This window comes from Thalia democratica, chromosome 4, assembly GCF_965202585.1.
Source record: "Thalia democratica chromosome 4, ktThaDemo2.hap1.1, whole genome shotgun sequence".
In the NCBI taxonomy this organism is placed as follows: Eukaryota; Metazoa; Chordata; class Thaliacea; order Salpida; family Salpidae; genus Thalia; species Thalia democratica.
Window position 1 is genome coordinate 57,479,907 of NC_139168.1, and position 20,607 is coordinate 57,500,513.

Consider the following 20,607-nt stretch of genomic DNA (forward strand, 5'->3'; position numbering starts at 1 on the left):
AATGAGATAAATATTTTAATGAGTTTTTTTTTATTTAGTTATTTAAAAAAACTAATAATGAAAAGCCTTTGTTCGTCATATAAAGTCAATTAAAAGTAAACTTAAGCTTATATACATAGCTGTATTTAAATCAGTCAAGTATAATATTAAACAAGCTAATGGTTTAATACAAAAGGTGTTTTAGTTGCTTTAAATTAAACTAAAGCTTTAAATAATAAGAAGTAATAGAAATACAAATTATATATTTGAACATTTATTGTTTCCTAAACAGTATGATACGACTAGTAAAAGAACTGTTTTTAATAATTCCCTAAAACAATGTTTTTATAACAACCAAAACTAAGATAACCACTAACGAATTCATTTTAAACTAAGCAAGCCACATCAAAATATATATATAGACGTTTTAATACTTATCTTTAAACTAGACTTTTTTTAATACTATATTTATAAACTTTTCTAAATTAATTTCGCTAAATAAATTTTGGTGTCCTAGAAAAAGTTCTGAAATTTGGTTATTCTTCAACATTAGCCTTTTTTGGTTCATCATCTTCTAAATTAAAATGTTCAGGGACTGGTCTCTTAAGAGCTGTCATCTTTCGAGTTTGCATATTATCAAGATTTTGTTTGGTCATGTGGACGCGACCGTACTTACCAAACATGTCTGTGGAGACGTTCTTCACTTTTTTAGCCTGCATTTATAACGTTCATTATAAGTTTTAACATAAAAATTATTTTATTAACTATTTTACTATTCGTAAACTAATTTAAAAATTATCAATTATTATCGTTATATTGTTTAAAAAAATGTAATTAAAAAAAAATTGAGTGTCTACTTTTTCACTAATAACGTTTATCGATAAAAAAGGGTCTGGAAACAAACAAAAACAACGGGCAATAAAAATATTACATAAAAAATTTATTAATTTCAAGTTTTAAGACAAAACTGCTTATGTTGATCTAAAATCAGGCTTGCCAAAAATGTTAAAAAACTTTTTTCAGGTTTTTAAAAGTACAAGTTTTTGGGTCTATTTTTAGTATAAAATAAAGTTTAAGGTAAAAAAGCTGTCATTAATAACATAAGAAAATTGAAAAGATACTGTAAAGCTACTTTAAATATTTTTTCTGATAAGAGAAAAAACTAATAATAACAAAACAATTTTATCTATATGATAGATTTTGTGTCAAATTGAAATTTCATTGCTTAACATGTAAAAATTTTCTAAAATTTCATATTTCTATAGGTTTTTGTTCAAATTTCCAGGTATATTTTTCAAAATTTCTTGAATTCCAGGTTTTTTAGGATTTCAGGTTTTTTGGCAACCCTGTTAATTATACTTTTTTAATAAAAAAATAAAAATATTCTTTATCTAATATATTAGTATATAAATATAATTACAAACTAATTAAATAAATTAATTAAAAAAATATTTATATAATAATAATATATATAAATTATTAGTAAACTTTTTAAATTTTAACCTATTTGTTTTTTAAATTTATTCTTAATAGAGTTATTTTATAACAGTAAAATATCTTGGTAAATATAACATTTCTTGGTCACAATGTCTAATTATATTAAAAATTTAATAATACTAGATGTATCAAGGGTTTTAAAATAGTTAAACAATTTGACCGCTAGTTGGTTTCAGGCAAGGCTGTTATAGCAAAAGCCTTTTTAATTAGGCTATTCAAAACTTGACCTTTTTCGCACATAATTCGTCACAAAAAACTATATACATTCAGAACTAAGATAATATCAAAGTATTTTATTTCCAACTATTAGGTATATAAACTTCTAGACGAAGGCAAATGTATTGTAATGTATATTTTAAAATTTTTGAACATTTTTCAAATTTTAACATAGATACATGATTTTAATGATTTTTAATTTAATAAACTTCCAAAAACAAACTTCAACAGCCTTTGGTTTTCTGCAAGCAAGTTTATAGGGCGTATCATCTGCCATCTCCCTTCTTCTCATCACCAGATCCATGTGAGGTCCCATTTCTTCGAGCTCAATACGCGGTGTTTTGCTCCCTGACTTCATCAGATTGATCCTTTGAAGTTTTATTGTTACTCAGTTGGTGAAAATTTAAATATATTTAATGTTAGTTGAAATCTTAACGAGACTTCCAAAGCAATATTTTATAGATACTACAACGAACTTGAAAACATAATTTATAATGATGGTATCTTGTAAATTTTTAAATAAGAACTTGTATAACTATTTAAGATTTAAGATGTCTTTAAAAGTAAAAACAATAAGTTTTAACAAAGTTTGATTCATTTGTTTATAGTTTGAACGAAATAAGATGTTATGTTTTAGAGCACCATTTATCACTTTTTGAATAAAAAAAATTGATTTGAATGAGATAAAAAAAAATAATTTAAAATATAAAATTCAACAATTGTTTTTAGGATTAATAAACTTTTTATACTATAAATTAGTATGCAGTATAAATAAGTAGTTGTAGAAAACATAACAATATATCCCAGTGCTTAATTTAATAACATAAGTACTTTTTTACAATAGCTGCACAAGAAATATAATGAACAGAACGTGACTTGTATACCACTTTCCTTGTCCATACTTAAGCTTTCAATCTAATAAGTAAAGAAAAACTGTTAGCAATTCAGTTGGAAATTGAATGCTTTCCAAGTCTCCTTGACATTGGGAAGACTTTTCACACAAGCATAACTATTAAAAATGACGAAAATCAAAAGTGGGGTGAAGCAAAAATGGGTAATTCAACCAACGCTTTTCAAAAGTTTCTTTTTAATGTTGTTAATTGTTTTCAGACGGACAATTATAGGCGATAAGCTAAATATGAGATTTACGGACGCCTATTCAACCTTGCACGTCTGAAATCAAAGCGAAATTTAAAATGTATTCCGTAATATTCCTTGGTGATGATTCTGCTCTGTTACAGCTCACTCTACCCAAGATCTTAAGACTTTACGCTGTCTGCATACACAGATTTCGAGCATACCATTAGCCTTTGTAACGGGATATCAAATTGTATTTAGTAAACCGTTTTTTTTTTGACAGAAAACTTTAGAATGTGACGTGTGCATATACAACTTAAATAGAGTTTATATAAAGAGAAAGTTAACAGAAGGAGAAAATAAACAGCAATCAAAAACGTTTGATAAAACAAATTATCATGGAGAAATATAGAGTATATATATAAGCGCCTGTTGAAGGCGTAAGTTTTTTTGCAGTAAGATTTGAGTCAAGACTTTCCAGATGAAGATCCAGAATTGAACTTAATTATTTTTTTTTATTGTTAGTTGTTAAGTTCTTTTTTTAAACAATATAAATTCTTGAATTTTTTTTATGATTTTAAATTCAATTAAAGATTAAAAACTTCTTAAAACATCTGCCTTTTATATGTATTTATTAGTTTAGCCTCGAATTCCATTTAATATTTTTTAAGCAGCGGTACTTAATCTTTTTTCATGTTCTACCCCTTTTTTTTTAGAATATTACGAAGTTTACCCCTTTTTGGACAGTAATTACCCAATTTACCCCAAGTATACAAAGTAGTGTTTAATTTTGAGGAACAAAAGTATATTTTTTGAACTTTAAGCTTATCAACTATAAAAAATTGTAAAATTTAAAAGGTTTATTAAAATTAAGAAAAATACAGCTAAATACTGACTTGTAAACTAAAAAGACATTTGCAAACATTAATTTACATAACTTGTACTAAAGAAAATTTACCCCCTACAACAAAGGAATTTACCCCCAGGGGTAAATTTACCCCAGGTTAAGAACCGCTGTACTAAAGCATAAGGTCTTTGTATAGTTGTTAGTGATTGTAACTGTTCTGATTTAATTATGTTAAAGTTTCATTATAGTTAGCATTTGGGTGTTAAGTATACTATAACCATACAAGTCTCTTAATTTAAGTAACCTACATTGCATCTAGGTTTACACCTTAAAAAAATCAAGTCTTAAGCCAAAGGTCGGCGAACTGCGGCCCGCGTGTCTCATGAGGCCTATGAAAGCTAAAAGTGCAGCGCGAGCATATTTTTATTTTTAGTTGGATGCAGCCCATAAATGGTAAAACCTGTGGCCTGCCAACATGCAAACTTGGCCAGCAAATAAAAATATTGAAACTACAACTAGATGTTTTTGGTTTTAAAGTAAGAGAAAAAAATTTTTGGTACTAACAGATATTCTATCATCAAGAATGATGGCAGAACACTGAAAATGTAATTAATTTCATATCATTTTGATTAAATCATGCTCGACTAGCTTATATATTTTAACGAAATGTTAGTTTTTGCGCCTGTGTATACAGTACATTATATGTTAGCAAATGTGGAGCTTGTCAAGTGTGCATAAGAAAAATAGACTCATTCCACCTACGGTGCCTCCGTTAAATCCTTAGAATTGGATAGCAACAAAAGATCATCAACGATAAGGTGTTGAAACATACTGATCTCACCACTATGCAATTTACCCTCAGCCAGCGCAGTCTTCGCTGGCTTGGTAATGTTCTTAAGATGGGCGATCATAAAAGTAATCTTTAAATTATTCCTAAGGTCTCCAATGCAAAGTTTTTATCAATCTTCACAGAAAACTTAAAAACTTAAGTGCTTTCTACTTTTTAAATAGAGATTTCAAACTATCAGGAAACGTGCATATAATAGGTAGAAGAAATAACTTGTTGGGATTTTTAATTGAAAAAAATATAATTTTTAGTTTTTAAAAAAAAGGTACTATAGTAAACATTATGGTAGTTGCTCACATAATTTAAAAAATTAAATAACGAGTTTTTAGTTAAACTTTACTGTACAAATTTAAAGATTAATTTAGAATAAAGAAAAAGTTAGATTCTTAATTAAATAGTCTATTTTTGCTTTTCTAGATCGCAGCTTCTATAATAAACCTACTTAAATCGTAAACTTTAATCCCTTAACTCTCAAAATTACCCTAGAATGTTTTTAAGCGATAAAAAATGTCTGATAGCTATGATCAAATTCCACAAATTAAAATCATAATTTAATTTTAATTTTAAAATTAAGGTGAACCCCTATGGCCTTGAGTTAAAGATATATAAAAGAGTGTATAAATTATTACAATTTTAATACAAAATTTATGTGGACTCATTAAAAAATCACACATAATAAATAAATCAATTGGTAACAAAAAAAAACTAACTTGTAACTTCTCATGAAAACTACAACCTTATCCGTTTCTCTTGATTGATCCATTGTAGTAAATTGAATAACGTAGTCCAATTCTGTGTAAAAAATTCAAAAATAATTTAACTTATAAAGAATTTTACTTTAACCTGATATTACCTTATTAGTTATTTTATAATTAAAACTTATACCTCAATCTTTTTTAATTAATTAAAGTTAACGTGTTTTTAAAAAAATACATACAAAAATTAACTTTTAACAATTGGATTTTTTGAATTGTTTTCTTTATTAAGGCTAGCAGCAAAGCAGAAATTTAAAATTAATAATTCAAGACCATATAATAAACAAAACTTTTACGCAATTACATTATCATTTAAGGGTTACAAAAAATAAAGAGTAAAATTCAACCAGAATAATCATTACTTAATCTGAGTTACTACAAACTAGCTTGAATTAATAAGTAAAGCAAAGAAAAAATTGTAAACAAATTGAAGCAGTAGACAAAGACCTGAATAATAAACTGAATAATAAATTAATTAAACCATTAATAAAAATTTAATACTTATTTAAAGTCATTGAAAATCAATCCAGCATGAACGAGCTAAAAATTTTAAACTGATAAAAATCAGCCTTTGTTTTCATAAAATCTCAAACTACCCAGTTTAGCAAAAGTTTTAAAAGAAAGAAAAGCTAAATTTAACCTTAGTTCGAGATTAACCGGAATCTAACTCTTTTAAACATAATTGTGTGGGCTACTGCTCCTTATTTTGTTTTCAAAAATATTTAAACTTTACTTTAAATTCTGTGTTTTTTTCATTAAAATAAAGTCCTTATCAAACAGATATTTGTGAAAACTTTATGGTTTTAGTATTCAATAACTTAGATTTGAAATTCCTTTTAAGTTTGTATAAACAGTTTTGTACTGGATGAAGTATTAAGAATTCAGTAGATCATTTTGTTATCATAGTTTAAATATTAGAAGCACCAAATACATATCAATAAATATTCACTTCTGTATGTAATATACTTTTTAATCAAGTAAATGCCGTTTATACATTATACGCAACTTTAAAATAATTTGTAAAAACCTCAACTAAAAACTAAACTTTACAACTTTGTTGTATACATAAGAAACATAAAATTAAACAACATGACAAAAATAACTACGAAGACTGTAAATAAGTAAAAACTGTTATTAAAATTAGCTTGGCTTTTCTTGATATCAAAAATTATCGTTAACCATTTATTAAATACTATGGTTGTCTATCATTGAGGCAGAAAACTAGCTAGAAATACTGTGAACTTACCAGAGTTTATTCTAAGATGAAAAAATTGCTTTAGTTATCTTGAAGCATTGTGCTTTGTAGTGTGCTCGTATGTTTTTAAAGTAACAATAAAATTGTTTTACATGAAAAAATAAATATGTGCGAAAGCAACCTATTTTATGTCATAATATCATTATGTTAACTATAATTGATGCAAGTAAAAGGACAACACTACCTAAAAAAAGTAGTTTTTATTATTAAAAACTTTTTAAGTAATATATATTTTGCTAGGTACAATTTTTATTAGTGAGTTACTGTGCACAAAGGTTTAAGATGTTGAAAAAACTGCTATTAACTTACATATAAAAATACTTTATTTTTAGGTCACTAAGAACAAAATTGTAAAGATATGCCTTCAAACTTTATGCTTAAAAATTATAAAGGATATAATAATAATAAATTATAATTAAGTAGAGCTTGCCAAAATGAGAAAACGTTTACATAATAACTAAAATTAACGCAGTAAAATTAATAAAAATCAAATAGCAGAACAAAGTATACTTTTAAATATCAAAATATTTATAAAAATATTAAAACTAGTCTGATACAGTCTTCACTTTTCAAAAAAAATCAAATTAGCTTTAGTATGTGGCAACCGTTTAAAAAATAACTTATTATTAGAAAAGTAATAGATAAATACACAAACAATTAAGATTTTTTGGAGAGAGAACTTTATAAAAACTTCAAAAAAAATTGACTCCCTACTTAAATTTTTCCTGCATAAGTGCAACCATGTTAAAATTAATTTACTCATATAGCATTAAAAACCTACTGTTTAGTTTTGAAATAACATGTGCTCTTTATTGCCAAAACTTAAGTTATTTTTGTAGTAAAATAAGTTCTTGGTACTCGAAACTTTTAGTTAACTTTATATATTTTTAGTATCAGAACTATTCCTAGCATAACTTAAGTAGCAAATGCAATTAATTTCAGACAAATACTGCAAAAAAATGCAAAAAAAAAGCAAACAAAATGTCGGTGATAAAACATTTAAAAATTTATGAATTAACAAATAAGATATTTAATTTCAACAGTCAGTTTGTAAAAACAATTGTCTATTTAAAAATCTGAGTTTACTAATGCAAACATTCATTTTTTAAGTAAAAAAAGTTAAGACTTAAAAATTTCATTAGGAAAAGATTTTATTTACTAAGCTAACCAGACGCATTTTATATGCCAATTTAGACGTTAAATAAATGATAGTAATTAAAAAAGATTGACTATTCATACTATAAATTATTAGTATAAAAGCTCTAAAACTTACACATATTATCAAAATTTAATTAAGTAATTGATTTACTTATTTTCAAAGTTAATCTATTTCAATTTTAAGTTCTACTTTTTTTGTTCAAACAAACTCACATATAAAATTAATTTTCTTGAATAATTAATGTTTATCAATATTAATACCTTTTAGGTTTATGTTGTCTACTACAGGACCTCTGAAAAAATCAATAAATAGATTCTTTAATCTCATAAGATGAAAATCTGTATTGAAAGCGGAACCACTAAACATCAAGCAAGGTTTTGATCCACCAATACAAGATGAGGCCTGAAAATAGTTTTTTTTTGTATTATTTTATTTTGATTACTTTTTTTACAAATAAAAACAAAACTACCTTGAATTCTTTCATACTTTTAAAATTTTCAACTCCAAATTCAAACATATCCAAACGAGCAAAGTTAAATGTTCTACCTGTGATATATTTAGCACAACATAAATATAATGATAGACTTGTTATACATTAAAAAATTTAATAGAAGTAAGCTAAAGTAAATTATTCAACTTTTTTTTGAATGTTTAATAAATGTAAAATTTATTTTTGGTTACATGACAATATTCGTAGAATCCAAACTCCAACAATCCAAATTCATATAAAATATTTCAAGGACCAAAACTCAAAAAGTTATGTATATTTGAAAAAAAAAAAAAAGTATGTAAGTCTAATTAATAAAATTATGTTATTAAAATAATATAAAATAAAATTATCAGAAAAGAATTTTCAAAAATATTAAAAAATACTATATTCTAAAAAATTATTTTAGCCATATCTCAAAAAATATTTAAAATTTGGCAATAAAAAAATGGTTTGAAGATGTTAATTAGACCTAGGTAAGCTTTTTTTTTTTTTGAGTAGTGACCTTTTAAACTTTTTTTGTAAGAATTTGAATTGTCCAAATATGAATAGTGGTTCACCCCAAATTTTACGACTGTACCTACGAACGGGTGATATAAGTTAGGCCCGCTTGGTTTGACTTAAATAAAACAGCCAATTCTAAGAACACATTAGTTGTAGTTTACCTCGGAAACTGTTCTTGATGGTTGTGTAGTGAAATTTAGTGCTTACTTAGTGATGGAGAAAATACTTTAGTTTTGCTAAATTTGAACAAAATATAGTTATTTGTTTAATGTATTTGAAATTTTCAAGCCATAATTATTTTCGAAGCATTATAAACTTTTTTTTAAACTTAAACAAAAATAACTTTTATACAAACTTAGTTTCAAAGCAATAAAACTCTACATGTTTTAACCTTATCAAAGTTTAGAGAGTATAGGTTTTTTATGGGAGGCGCAAACTGGAAAGACAAAATTTGACATAAATTTATGTCATCCTTCAGTTTTTTAGCAGTTATTTTTTAAACTTTTTTTAATAATCTTTAATGTGTTTGAACAACTTTAAGAAAGCAGATTTTTTTTTAATATATAAAACTTGGTAGTCAAATGTTTTTGAAAAAGTTCTTCCATGTTTTAAAAGTACCCATTTTTGGGTCTATTTTTAGTAAAAGATTAAATTTAAGGTAAATAAAAATATCTTTAATATTATAACAAAATTAAAATGATACTTTAAGCTACTTTAATTGTGTACTACTACTTGAAGAAAAAGAATAATGATACAAAAAAAAGTTTTATGAAAGACTTTTTGTATATAATCAAAATTTCATTACTTCCATATAAAAAAAGTTTAAAATTCCAACGTGTTTCAAAAATTGCTAAAATTCCAATTTTTTCAGATTACTTTGACTAAATTTAAAATTATAGCTTTTAAAGCTTTATTGCTACAAGTTGTTTGAGATATTGAAAAAAACTCTAGAAAATTTAAAATCAATTACTAAATTTCCTTTTTTTTTGCAAATATCCAGATATATTTCACCTTATTTTCATCAAGGATACATAGCAATAAATAAATAAAAACATAAATTTTATATTAACAGTAGTAATCATCATGAACAAATATTATTATTAATTACATACAAAGTTATAATTTCACAAAACTAATTAAAATACCAGTTATTAGAGCTGATTAATTTTTTTTTTGCAAAAATAAAAAATAATCAGATCTCTAATAATTAGGTTTTTGATCAGGAGTTTATTTTTAATTCCAAGAAAATCAACCTAAAAATATTTTATTTTGTAGGGTTTTATTGGATTTTTTTATACAAAACTTGTTATATTTCAAAATCTAATGATTTTTTTACTCCTTAAAAAACATTTTTTATTCAAAATTATAAACTTTAAAATAAGACTCAACTCAATTTTTGTAAAAAAAACTTGGACTCCCTAAATAACACCTTTTAATCTTACAATGAAAAGAATAAGTAAAGGATCTAGGTAAAAATAACCTTTATTATATACAATTTAGTAATGCTATCTTCCTATTACCAATTAATTTTTTTTCAAATGTAACCTTATTTTACCAGTAGTGCATAAATTTTAAGTATAATTTCTTTTTTTTAATTTTGCTAGAACCAAAAAATTTATTTGTCTTCTAATAAATTTTACCAAATGTACTAGTTTAAATTTGTGTATTTAACCTTTTTTTACTTTTCTTTAATCAATCTAAAAGTTACCCATAACAAGATTCTGAGGTCGTTTTTTTGAGTGACTACCAAACAAAAACAGGCTAGCATCATTTTTATTCATTATAAACTCTATATTTGACATATCTTCAAAGGGACGGAAAGGATTTCTTCTACTGAACATGATTGCATTGGGTTTCTTCATCATACACTGTTTAAAAAATTTGCTATCAATGATTTCATACAAAATATTATACTACAAGGTAAAAATAAGTTAGTGATGGTGTACTCTGTACTTGCTGTACAATATTAAGTATTTCGATTCTGTAATGTGTTTTCAACTTTTTAACATTTAAGTAACTAATGAACAATGAGAAACCTAATATTGAGACATGTCAAGGAAAAACTTGTGGTACCAAATTTAAGTTTTAAATTTAGTAGCAAAAGGCAGGGTTCGTGCGCAAAATTTTTTTCATTTAGCCTGACTGAGACCAATTTAGCCTGACATTTTTTTAAAGTAAGAATATTTTTAACCGTTTTAAAAATTTTAAGCTTTAAAAATTTGTAAAAAGCAACTCATAGCTTAGTTACAACTCCATAAAATAAGACTAAATTAGGAAAAGGGTGATTGAGCCCCTCTATGATTTTAACATAACAAATTCAGCAATAAGTTGTAAAATAAACGTTTTATTTGATCTATTACTAGTGTAAACATTTAATATATATTACTAAACACAATTGTTCAATTTAATTAAGCACTAAACAAAAACATTATAACCAGAAGATTTATAATAAAACAACGTGCATTGTAGTGTTTTATTAAAATTAAAAAGAAGCCCTTACAGCAGTATTAAAGTAAGTAAAAAAAAATTATTATAGTATTTTGACTAATACTTAAAATTGATACATCATTATAAATTCTAAACTCTAAATAAGTAAAGTGATTGTTGATATCATATCAGATTTAAAAAGCTTACACTAAATTTTAAAAAAACCTTTAATAATCTTGTATTCTTAATTATTTATTCTTGTATAGAAAAATGAATTGTACCTAAAATTTGTACTCCCACAAAACTTAGTACTTATATCTTAAAGCTAAGTTTTAATGTTGTGAATATCTCTAATAAATTTTAACAAGCAGTAAAATATATGAATAAACTGCTAAGAGTTTTAATTTAAAAAGTATTTGGTATACTACAAAGCCTTTAAATTGGAAATTAAAACAGTTCAACCAACTAAGCTCTGAAAAACATAGCTGATGTAAACAAATTCAAACACACAGCTAAGTTGTTGAACTAAACTCTTAATGTTTAAACTGTATTTTTTTTATGAATTTTGATAATTGTGACTTATATAATCTACTCAAAACAAAATAATAAGATTCTATTTTTTTTTTAAGATTCAACAAAAGGTTTTAAGCATTTATTTTTTTAAATACGGACTGATTTTATCTTTAATAACTAAATCTTTATTTAGAAATAAATTCACATCTAAATCTGATCTTATAAAGATTTCTTTTTTTATTTATCAAAAATTATCAAGCATTTGAAATGAGAAAAACTGAGATTCTTAAATTTTTAAATAAAAAAACTGATTTAGCCTGACATTTTTCAACTTTTTTCAAAAAAACTGACTTAGCCTGATTTAGCCTGACGCGCACGAACCCTGAAAAGGGTTGATGAACAATACACCAAAGCTTTTCACAAATTGCAAAATTGAAAATAAGTCTTTAAATCCCACAACTATTCTACTAATTTTTCTTTAACTAAACAGGTACACAGTTAAGGACATATGAGTAAAGACATTTTTTTACAAAAGTTAACCCTTATTTGAAAATTTTAATTTAAGTCTTGAAGGCAGTTTATAAAAAAAAACAAAAATTATTTAATATTTAAGTTATAGCCATTTTTCGTAAAGAATTTCTATTAAAAACAAATGCACCAATGTAATTTATCCACTGTTAACTTACTATAAAATTCAAAATTGACTAAAAATGTATCCTCACTTTCATTTTAAACCTATTTACCTTAAATTTTTAAGAAACTTACAAGTACTATGAAAATTTTTAATTAAAATTTTATGACCAACAGAAAAAAAATAGTAAATCAAAGTTCAACTCATTATTTCAAAAATTCCTAGAATAAGATTATTATTTTGTTAAGATAAACTCTGGGAAAAGTATGATGAATTTCAAATAAAAATTTATTTTTGCTTTATTAACTTAAGCAAATTTTTTACTGAAACTGTAAGTCATACAATAGTTCGTTTTTATATATACTTTATCTTTAATTTTGAGTTGTTTTGAATAAGTAATTTTATTCAACAATCCAATATCATTATAGTCATTTTTTCAATTAAGAAGATCTTTCAACTAACTATTTGTCTCAATATTAATGTTTACTTAAACTTTTTAAGGACATTTTGTGCTTTTTATATTACGTTAATGTTTTTGTTTTAATTTGATAATATTAACTTAATATATTTTGAATAGTTTCTTCTCTATCATATTAAAACAATACATTTTAAACTATATTGACTGAATTTTTTAATCAATTTAATGACAACTAAGACAATTAAACATTATTATAAAGCTAAGTCTGTAACAAGGCACCTACCATATAATTACAAGATTTTAACAAGTTAAACATGCCTTACTATGCAATAGGCTGTATTTTAAAACTTGGTAATTTAGGTATAAATTTTCAAAGACAAGTAAAAGCCTTAACATAACACACCAATTCTTTTAGTACATTGACTATTTGTTGACTTGCATTTCCACCTCTAATTACAAGACATGTTTTGTCGTTTTCAATTAGTTTAGGCTCTCTTCCTTTAAGATATCTAGCATGCCTTTTGGTAGCTGGTTTTCTAAACAAATATTTAATTTCACACATTGAAACATGTAACTTTAATATTTTATTCATGAATAAGATAATACAATTAATTTGAATTATAATTGAAAACTCATTTTTTACATTTAATGCAAACTTGACAAAGTGTAATTTTAACAATCTGACAAAAATCTTGACAAAGTGTACAAAATATCTGTCTTAGTAATATCAAAACTAACTTAAATATAAAATCAAAATTTATAAATATGCTAATATCAGTTTTTATAAAATTTGCTAACAAAAAATTTAGTGCTGAAAATCTTAAAACTAAATTAACTAAACTAACAAGAATTATTTATTTTTTACTAGTTGCTTAATTTACATTAATAAAGCTTATCAATAATAAAAGACATCTCTATTTTATTTTAATGCTTAATTATTAAAAATAGAAAAGCAAAATGATTTAGAATGTTTGGAAAAGTAATTGTAATTTATTATAACTGTAGGTAAATATGAATAACTTTATGCTTGAAAAACTTAAAAGAACAACTGGTAAACATTAAAACTCACATTATAGCTTGACTCATGATTTGTAACACTGTTAGTTTTAAGAGGTGCTGTAAAATGTTTTAAAACACAGTTGTGAAAATTGATACTTTATAGAAAAATGTTCTTATTGAAAAAAAAAATAATAAACTTAATTTAAATATCAAATATAAATTTCATTACCCTCAATATCTACTAATAATTTGTAAGTATTTTTTCTAAATAAGTGTATGTAAGTTTACTAAAAAATGTATCCAGGATTCTTACTGGAGCTCCAAAAATCTAGTGACTTTGATTTAAACAAGTTTTATTCTTTATAGGACAAGATTCTTCACAGTAACTTTCTTGTCTTAGTTTATTTCAAGTTATTTTATTTTTGACAATTTTATAAGTTTATTAACCTTTGCCTAGTCATAAAAAAAATAAATGGTAACTTCTTTCATGTATAATAATATTAATAACTAGTTTTAAAACAAACTAATATTGCATTTTAACTTGCAATTACATTTAGTATACCACAAATTAGTCTTAAAAACAAACAGGTTGATAAGTATGTAAGAAAAAAATAGAGCTATGAAACAAAGGTTTGTCTTTTCTTTATATCACATTAATATTCCCTTTATGAGTCTATAATAATGATAATACTACTTTACTTTAATTATGTTTTTAGAACCTTTGATTAAAAAAAAAGCAGATTTATGCACAGTAAATTTTTTTATTTACATTTAAAAATCATTCATGACTTTTACTTTACATATTTTTAATTTATAAATACTAACTAAAAAATAATCAACCTGATTGGTAAAATTTTATAAGGAGTAAAATTACTATAATGATATTTAAACTTTTTTTTTTCAATTTAATTTCAATAGGGTGTCCACTCATTGAGGAAAAAACTGTCCCAGGGTGGCCACTGGTTTTTGATTTATTCTTCCAGGTTATTGGGAGTATATATTTTTGGGACATTTTTTGTTTGAAATTAAGTACTAAGGCTAAAAACTGTGTTAAGTAGTATAAAAACATTGAAAAGATACTGTAAAGCTACTTAAAATGTACCTTTGATAATGACAAAATTTTTTTAGCTATATGATAGATTATTGAAGTCTAATCAAAATTTTACTACTTAAATGCAAATGTTTAAAATTCTACTTTTTTTAGCCTAAATTGTCAAATTCCGGGTTTTTCCAGGTTTTGTTGCCAGCCTGCTGTCCTGAAAAACTTTAAACTATCCTGAGTCATCCTGAGTTTTTTCTTCAAATCTATTAAAAAAAATTAAGTATTTTATATCAAGTTCTTTAACTAAGTTTATTAAAAAACAAAATATTTGAACTAAATTAACTAAAAAAAATTACAAAATACTATTTATTAAATACTATTATAAAATTACTATTTACAAAATATAAAAAACTGGCCTGTGCTTATTCTAAATTTTTATTTAGCCTGAGCTAATGTAGATAAACTAGCCTGAGTCATCCTGAGCTTCTTCTTTATCCAAAACTAGCCCTAGTTATCCCAAATTATTTTTAAAAATTCAAAATTTCTGTCCTAAATTATCTTGAGTGTGTGGCAAATCCTGTTTTAACCATAAATTAGTATATTTTTAATCTTAAAATATTTTTAAATATTTTCATATATATCTATGTAAAAAAACATTAAATGTTAATTATAATAAAAACTTTCAAATTTAAGTTAAAACATTACAATAATAATTTTGTGGCTGATATTGTTTACAGATGAAAATACATTGTCAGTTTCTAGGAAACAAAAAATAAGAAGTTAAAACAGTTAAAAACTTAAGCAAAAAAACATTTTTAGGAAAATATGAAAGTGAAAATGTGAACAAATCTGTTTTAGTATTTCCACAACTTTTAAAATTAAACTTGATTAGGTAACAATTAAAGCTTATAAAAATTTCTCAAGTATCTACTGTGCACAAAACTTTTAGCAGTAAATCACTGTGCATGATTTTTAATATGTGGAAAACTAAATTTTTTGTGCTTTTCATGTCACTATAAAAAGAATTATAAAAATAATTTTCATACTTGAAGTTATCAAACTGCTGTGATTTTTTATCTATGTAGAGCTAAAGATGTGAAAACCATACTTAACAACTAAAATCAACACTGATAAATTACCAAAAATGAGACATTAGAGCAGAACTAAAAAGTATAAATTAAAATTGAACAACTCTTAACTTATTTTATTTCCTGCAATAAAGTAGTCTTAGTGATTTTGAATTTTAGATATAGCCTGAAGTTTTTTTTTTTAATTAAGCTAACTAGTTTTAGTCAGCATGAGGTTTTTTAAACTTCAACTCTGTGTGGCAACCTTGATTTAAGCAATATTTTAACTTTTAATTAAAAATAAAATATACTACAGATAAATGGATGCTAGCAGAATTCAATAACATAATTTTAAATATAAAAAAAATGAAGTATATACATTGAAACATTTTTAGATAATGTTTTTTGTTAAATGGGGGAAGATTCCACTGCTGCTTTTTACATACATATTGTTAGCTTTTGCATTTATACAAATTCTTAATATAAAATGTAGTTCTATCAAAAGCATGAATTAGAAGCTGTACTTTTCTGTACTTTTCTGAAATAATAATCTGTTCCAAGGCTTAAAAAGATAAACTATTATGTTAATTACTGTTTATGTTTAAACATAAACATTTAATTAGTTTAAAAACTAATTATGTTCATTAATTATGACAAGGGTTCTAAAATCTTAAGCTTAATAAGTAAAAATTGTTTATACGAAATAATTTTTTTCAATTTTATTTTTATTGAAACTAGACACATTTACAAAATTAAATATTGGATGATTTTTACTAAACTATACTTTAAATAATTATAATTCTGTGCTTAAAGTTTGTAAGTCACAGAGTAAATTTGTATAAGCGACAATTTTTTTTTCTTATTGTAAGGGATCAACATGTACACTAAAATAAGATAATAATTCATTTTATTTTAAAAAGCAAAAAAATATCTTATTTAAACTTTATTCTCTATTTCTTTAATTTTAATGTGTTTAAAAAGAATAACTTAAAATTAACAATTCTACAAAAATTTTTTCACCGATTTTCAAAATATAATAACTTTTAAATTTTTAAAAGTAAATTTTTAAGTCTTAAAATTTTATAACATAATTAGTCAGGCAGTTAAGGATCTTATCAAAAACTATGAAACTAAAGTGAACTACAAAAATTATGTTAATTTTAAGTTCATAAAAAAGATTGTTGGTTTGTGAATTTTGTTATTACTTAGTTTGTTTTAAAAATATGACTGTTATAAGTAATGTTTTCTTAAGTCTAGCTGCTCGAATTTCTTTTGGTTATTACACATTAAATAAGTTGTTTAGAAAAAGTGCATAACTATATAGTTTTAAAAAAATGATATTGAAGCGCTATTATTACAAATACACTAACTATTTGTTATTAGAGAAACCCTACTTTGAAGCGTGATTTTTGTTGTGGTTGGTAAGAGCATACTTCCAAAAATTACTCAAGCATGATATTTAAAGTTAACACAAGAAATGTTTTTTTTTTAATATTCAGAATTCTATTTAAGGCAGTTATTTTTAGTTCATTCAGATTTTTACTCCTTACCTATTGCCGTAATGTAAAGCATTTAATTTTCAAAAAGTCATAAAAAAATAAGTAAACAAATATTTTAATTTTTTAAACAATGTCTTGTTCTGTAACAATTATAAAGTTTTTCAATAAATATCTATTTAAATTTCTGTTTTTTCTCACCAGCTAAGATAATACTAGTTGATAAATCCAAAATTAACACCTGTTAGAGACAAAGTCATTAATTGATATTGTAAAAAAGGTTAACGGGGAAGCTCAAAAATTCCATGTTATTCATTTTTTTCTTTGTTTTCAATAACTTTCAGAATTATTCTTACATTTCTACTAAAGTATTTTAAACAGTTGGTTAGATCGCTTTCTCTTAAAAAAATATAAACCATTAATCTATTCGGTACTTTTTAAAAAACAAAGTAAAACAAATTTATGATGTCGTTCACACATTAGAACTCTAAAAATTACATTTTTCTCAGGTTTGACTTTTCCTATCCTCCTCGATAACTGAATTGTTTTGAAATAAGTCTTCATTTCTTAAAGTCATTTAAAAATCGTTGCACAGTTTAGCATTTCGTTCGGCAATGTCATTGACAACACTCATGTCATTTAATATTGCTTTTAGGACTAAGTAATTTTTATTGTTAATCAATTGTAATGGGGGATTAGCAATAAAAAATAGCTGCAGTCTAGAATTGAATTAATTCTAACAATTTCTGCTAAATCTCTCTTCTTTCCTTCTTCATTAGCACAAACAAATTTCTCCTAGGCATGACCTTAAACTGTTCTGGTGTATGACTCGATAACCGAAAGGTTTTTTCGTACACCAGGTCCTTGGACCAAACTTTTTGAGCGTAGTTTTTGTCGTTCAATAGACAATATAGTATAAACAACTTATTCTGTTTTCTAAAGATTGTGATATGATTTTTTGCACGACTATTCAAATTCAGACAATTCAAACTCTCAAAAAAAAAAATTTAAAGAGGCCATCCATACCTCAAAAAATAAAAAACATTAAAAAAAAAATTAGTTGCGAACTATTAATCACTTACAGACACTTTTTGTATTTTGCAAAATATTCAATATCTTGTGAGTTATGGCTAAAATAAGTTATTGAATATAGTATTTTTAGTATATTTGAATATTCTTATTTAATGATGATTTTTTTTCTCACTATATTTTAAATATCATGGTCTTAATAATTAGATCTATGACCTTTTTTTGTCTTTATTATGTATATTATTATTTTAGATATAGCTTTCTAAATATTTTTTTAGAACTTGAATTGTAGAAACTTGAATTGTCATGTAACCGATGTGATCCTGCTTTATTTAAAGAATTAAAATCCTCAGCTTTTACTGCTAGTAGTATTATTATAAAACAAATTCAAAAGGAATTACAATTTTTTTTACAAAACAACATAGATGGCGATTTATAGCAAATAACACAGATGTTGCCCACATCTTATCAGTACTTTTGTAATTTTTAAGTATTTTTATTAACTCTAAGTCTTTGCCAGGAGCTGCTGAAACTACAATACAATTTATCCAGTAGGAAATGTAGCAACCTATGCAAAAATCAACAAAGCGTTCAAGTTTCTTCAAACGAGTTTTTTTAGTATTCTTTATAAATATGTTTTAAAGCAAAATTATTTTAACAGCACAAATGACTTTGCTCATTCATCTAGCTTTTGAAGTATCTCCGGGACGTTGAGTAGTGATACTAAGCGAGGATTAAATGCCAATAAAAATTTAGGCTAGTTCGACAAGCTCTTTCATAATCATCACGTAGACGAGATAAATTTTACGAGACTTTGATATTCTAGAGTCTAGAATCTAGACGAACTTCAAGAGTAAAATCTGTAATAACAGAAAACTTCAGGAGTAACATCTGTAATAACTGTGGTGTACGACTCAATAACCAAAAGATTCTTTTGTACTGGACAAGTCCTAGGACTAACTACCTTTAGCGTCTTTTTTTGTACACCAAATCCTTAGACCAAACTTTTTGAGCCCTTTTGTTATCGTTCAATAAACAATTTTCATAACAAATTCTCCAGTAAGGTTTTGCTAGATTTCATTCCAACACTTCTTAAAAATTTTCAAGACTTCCATTTTGGGAGTTTTTGAATTTGTATGGCTAAAGAACTGAAAGTTTATGATATTTTTGCTTCTTGAGATAGAAAAGGCTCTTCAAGCTTTTTTGATGATACTGTTCTCAGTACCTTAAGGCAAAAAGTGCATGGTTCCATCTACGTCAATTTCTTACCTTTATTATCTTTCTACTGATGACTTGTAATGCTCTAGCAGCTTTTAAAAGTCATATTTAAACGATAGCATAGAGCTATTTAATCTTTTCTAGAGCAATAATGATAAATAAACTGTCACTTCTTTAACAACAATTTTAAAAGCATCAAATTTTGAAAAAAATTTCTTTTTGTCCCCATTTTTTCAGCAACTTATTAGATTATAATTATAACTCTGTGAAAATGTTATATGATTTGTAAAAGCGGACACAGAGGCAAAATAAATTTTTGAATAAAGTTTAATGGAGGCTTTATAAATTTTTTGTAGTTTTTATAATCTTTTGAGAGTTTTAATTTTTTATGAAATAATCAAGAAGCGCCTGCGTGAAACTTTATTCAAATCGTAACAAAGTTCATAGAATGTTTTTTTTCACAGTTTTTACACTTAGAAAAAAACTAAACCAAAAACTTGAAAGTCGAATTTTTTAGGTCTTATACAATTTACACAGTTGTTTCCAGAAAATTGATTTCGCTTTCTATCCGCTTCTTCAAACTATTTGAAATTTTTTACAGGGTGGTTTTTGATACCTCTCAAATTTAAATTATTTCCAGCTGAAAATTCGAAGGTTGTTTTATTTTATAATGCAACACAGGTAAGTAAATTTAATTAGATTAGTTTATTCAAAACACTTTAGCTTAGGGAAACTCCCAACTTAAAAAGAACATACTAAAGGGAGGGTAGCCTGAGAATTGTTCAAATCATTAGCATAATGTAGCAATCATTTGCAAGCATAGTCAGTAAACTTTTTTAAAAGAATTTTTAAAATTTATACTCTTATCAGTAACTCTCTTTACCCAAACATGTTAAAAATAAGTCAAAAAATAAAGTTTTGCTGACTAAAATGAAAAACAACATAAGAATTTTTTTTCCACTGATTCAGCAAGTATTATTTGCTAAATTATGCTAATGATTTGCACAATTCTCAAGCAAGAGACACATTACAAAGAGTCCAGTCTTATTTATATTTATTTTCTGAGTCAGAGCTACAATTGAGATTTATTTTTATGATTGAATCATCTCAGTGTTCTTGAGTTTTGTTAATGAAACCTCACCTT

The 20,607-nt window shown here is 24.8% G+C and overlaps 1 protein-coding gene across 1 annotated transcript; it reads right to left on the bottom strand.

The window, feature by feature from the left end:
- Positions 1 to 239: 239 nt before the first annotated feature.
- On the bottom strand, positions 240 to 14,059 carry LOC145834235 (ribosome production factor 2 homolog). Its single transcript, XM_082941611.1, has 8 exons — positions 13,682 to 14,059; positions 13,016 to 13,148; positions 10,332 to 10,491; positions 8,102 to 8,178; positions 7,893 to 8,034; positions 5,174 to 5,255; positions 1,916 to 2,060; positions 240 to 692 (listed from the first exon to the last, which is right to left on the bottom strand). The coding sequence occupies exons 1-8, from the start codon at positions 13,696 to 13,698 to the stop codon at positions 516 to 518; spliced, it is 933 nt and encodes a 310-aa protein (XP_082797737.1). The 5' UTR covers positions 13,699 to 14,059; the 3' UTR covers positions 240 to 515.
- Positions 14,060 to 20,607: the final 6,548 nt, after the last annotated feature.

Excerpts from the sequence above, each read along its gene's own strand:
- LOC145834235 (XM_082941611.1), bottom strand. Across the intron at positions 10,492-13,015 it reads TCAATGTACTAAAAGAATTG|TGTATGATGAAGAAACCCAA; the intron begins GTGTGTTATGTT and ends TTTTTTAAACAG. Across the intron at positions 693-1,915 it reads GAAAACCAAAGGCTGTTGAA|GCTAAAAAAGTGAAGAACGT; the intron begins GTTTGTTTTTGG and ends TTATAAATGCAG.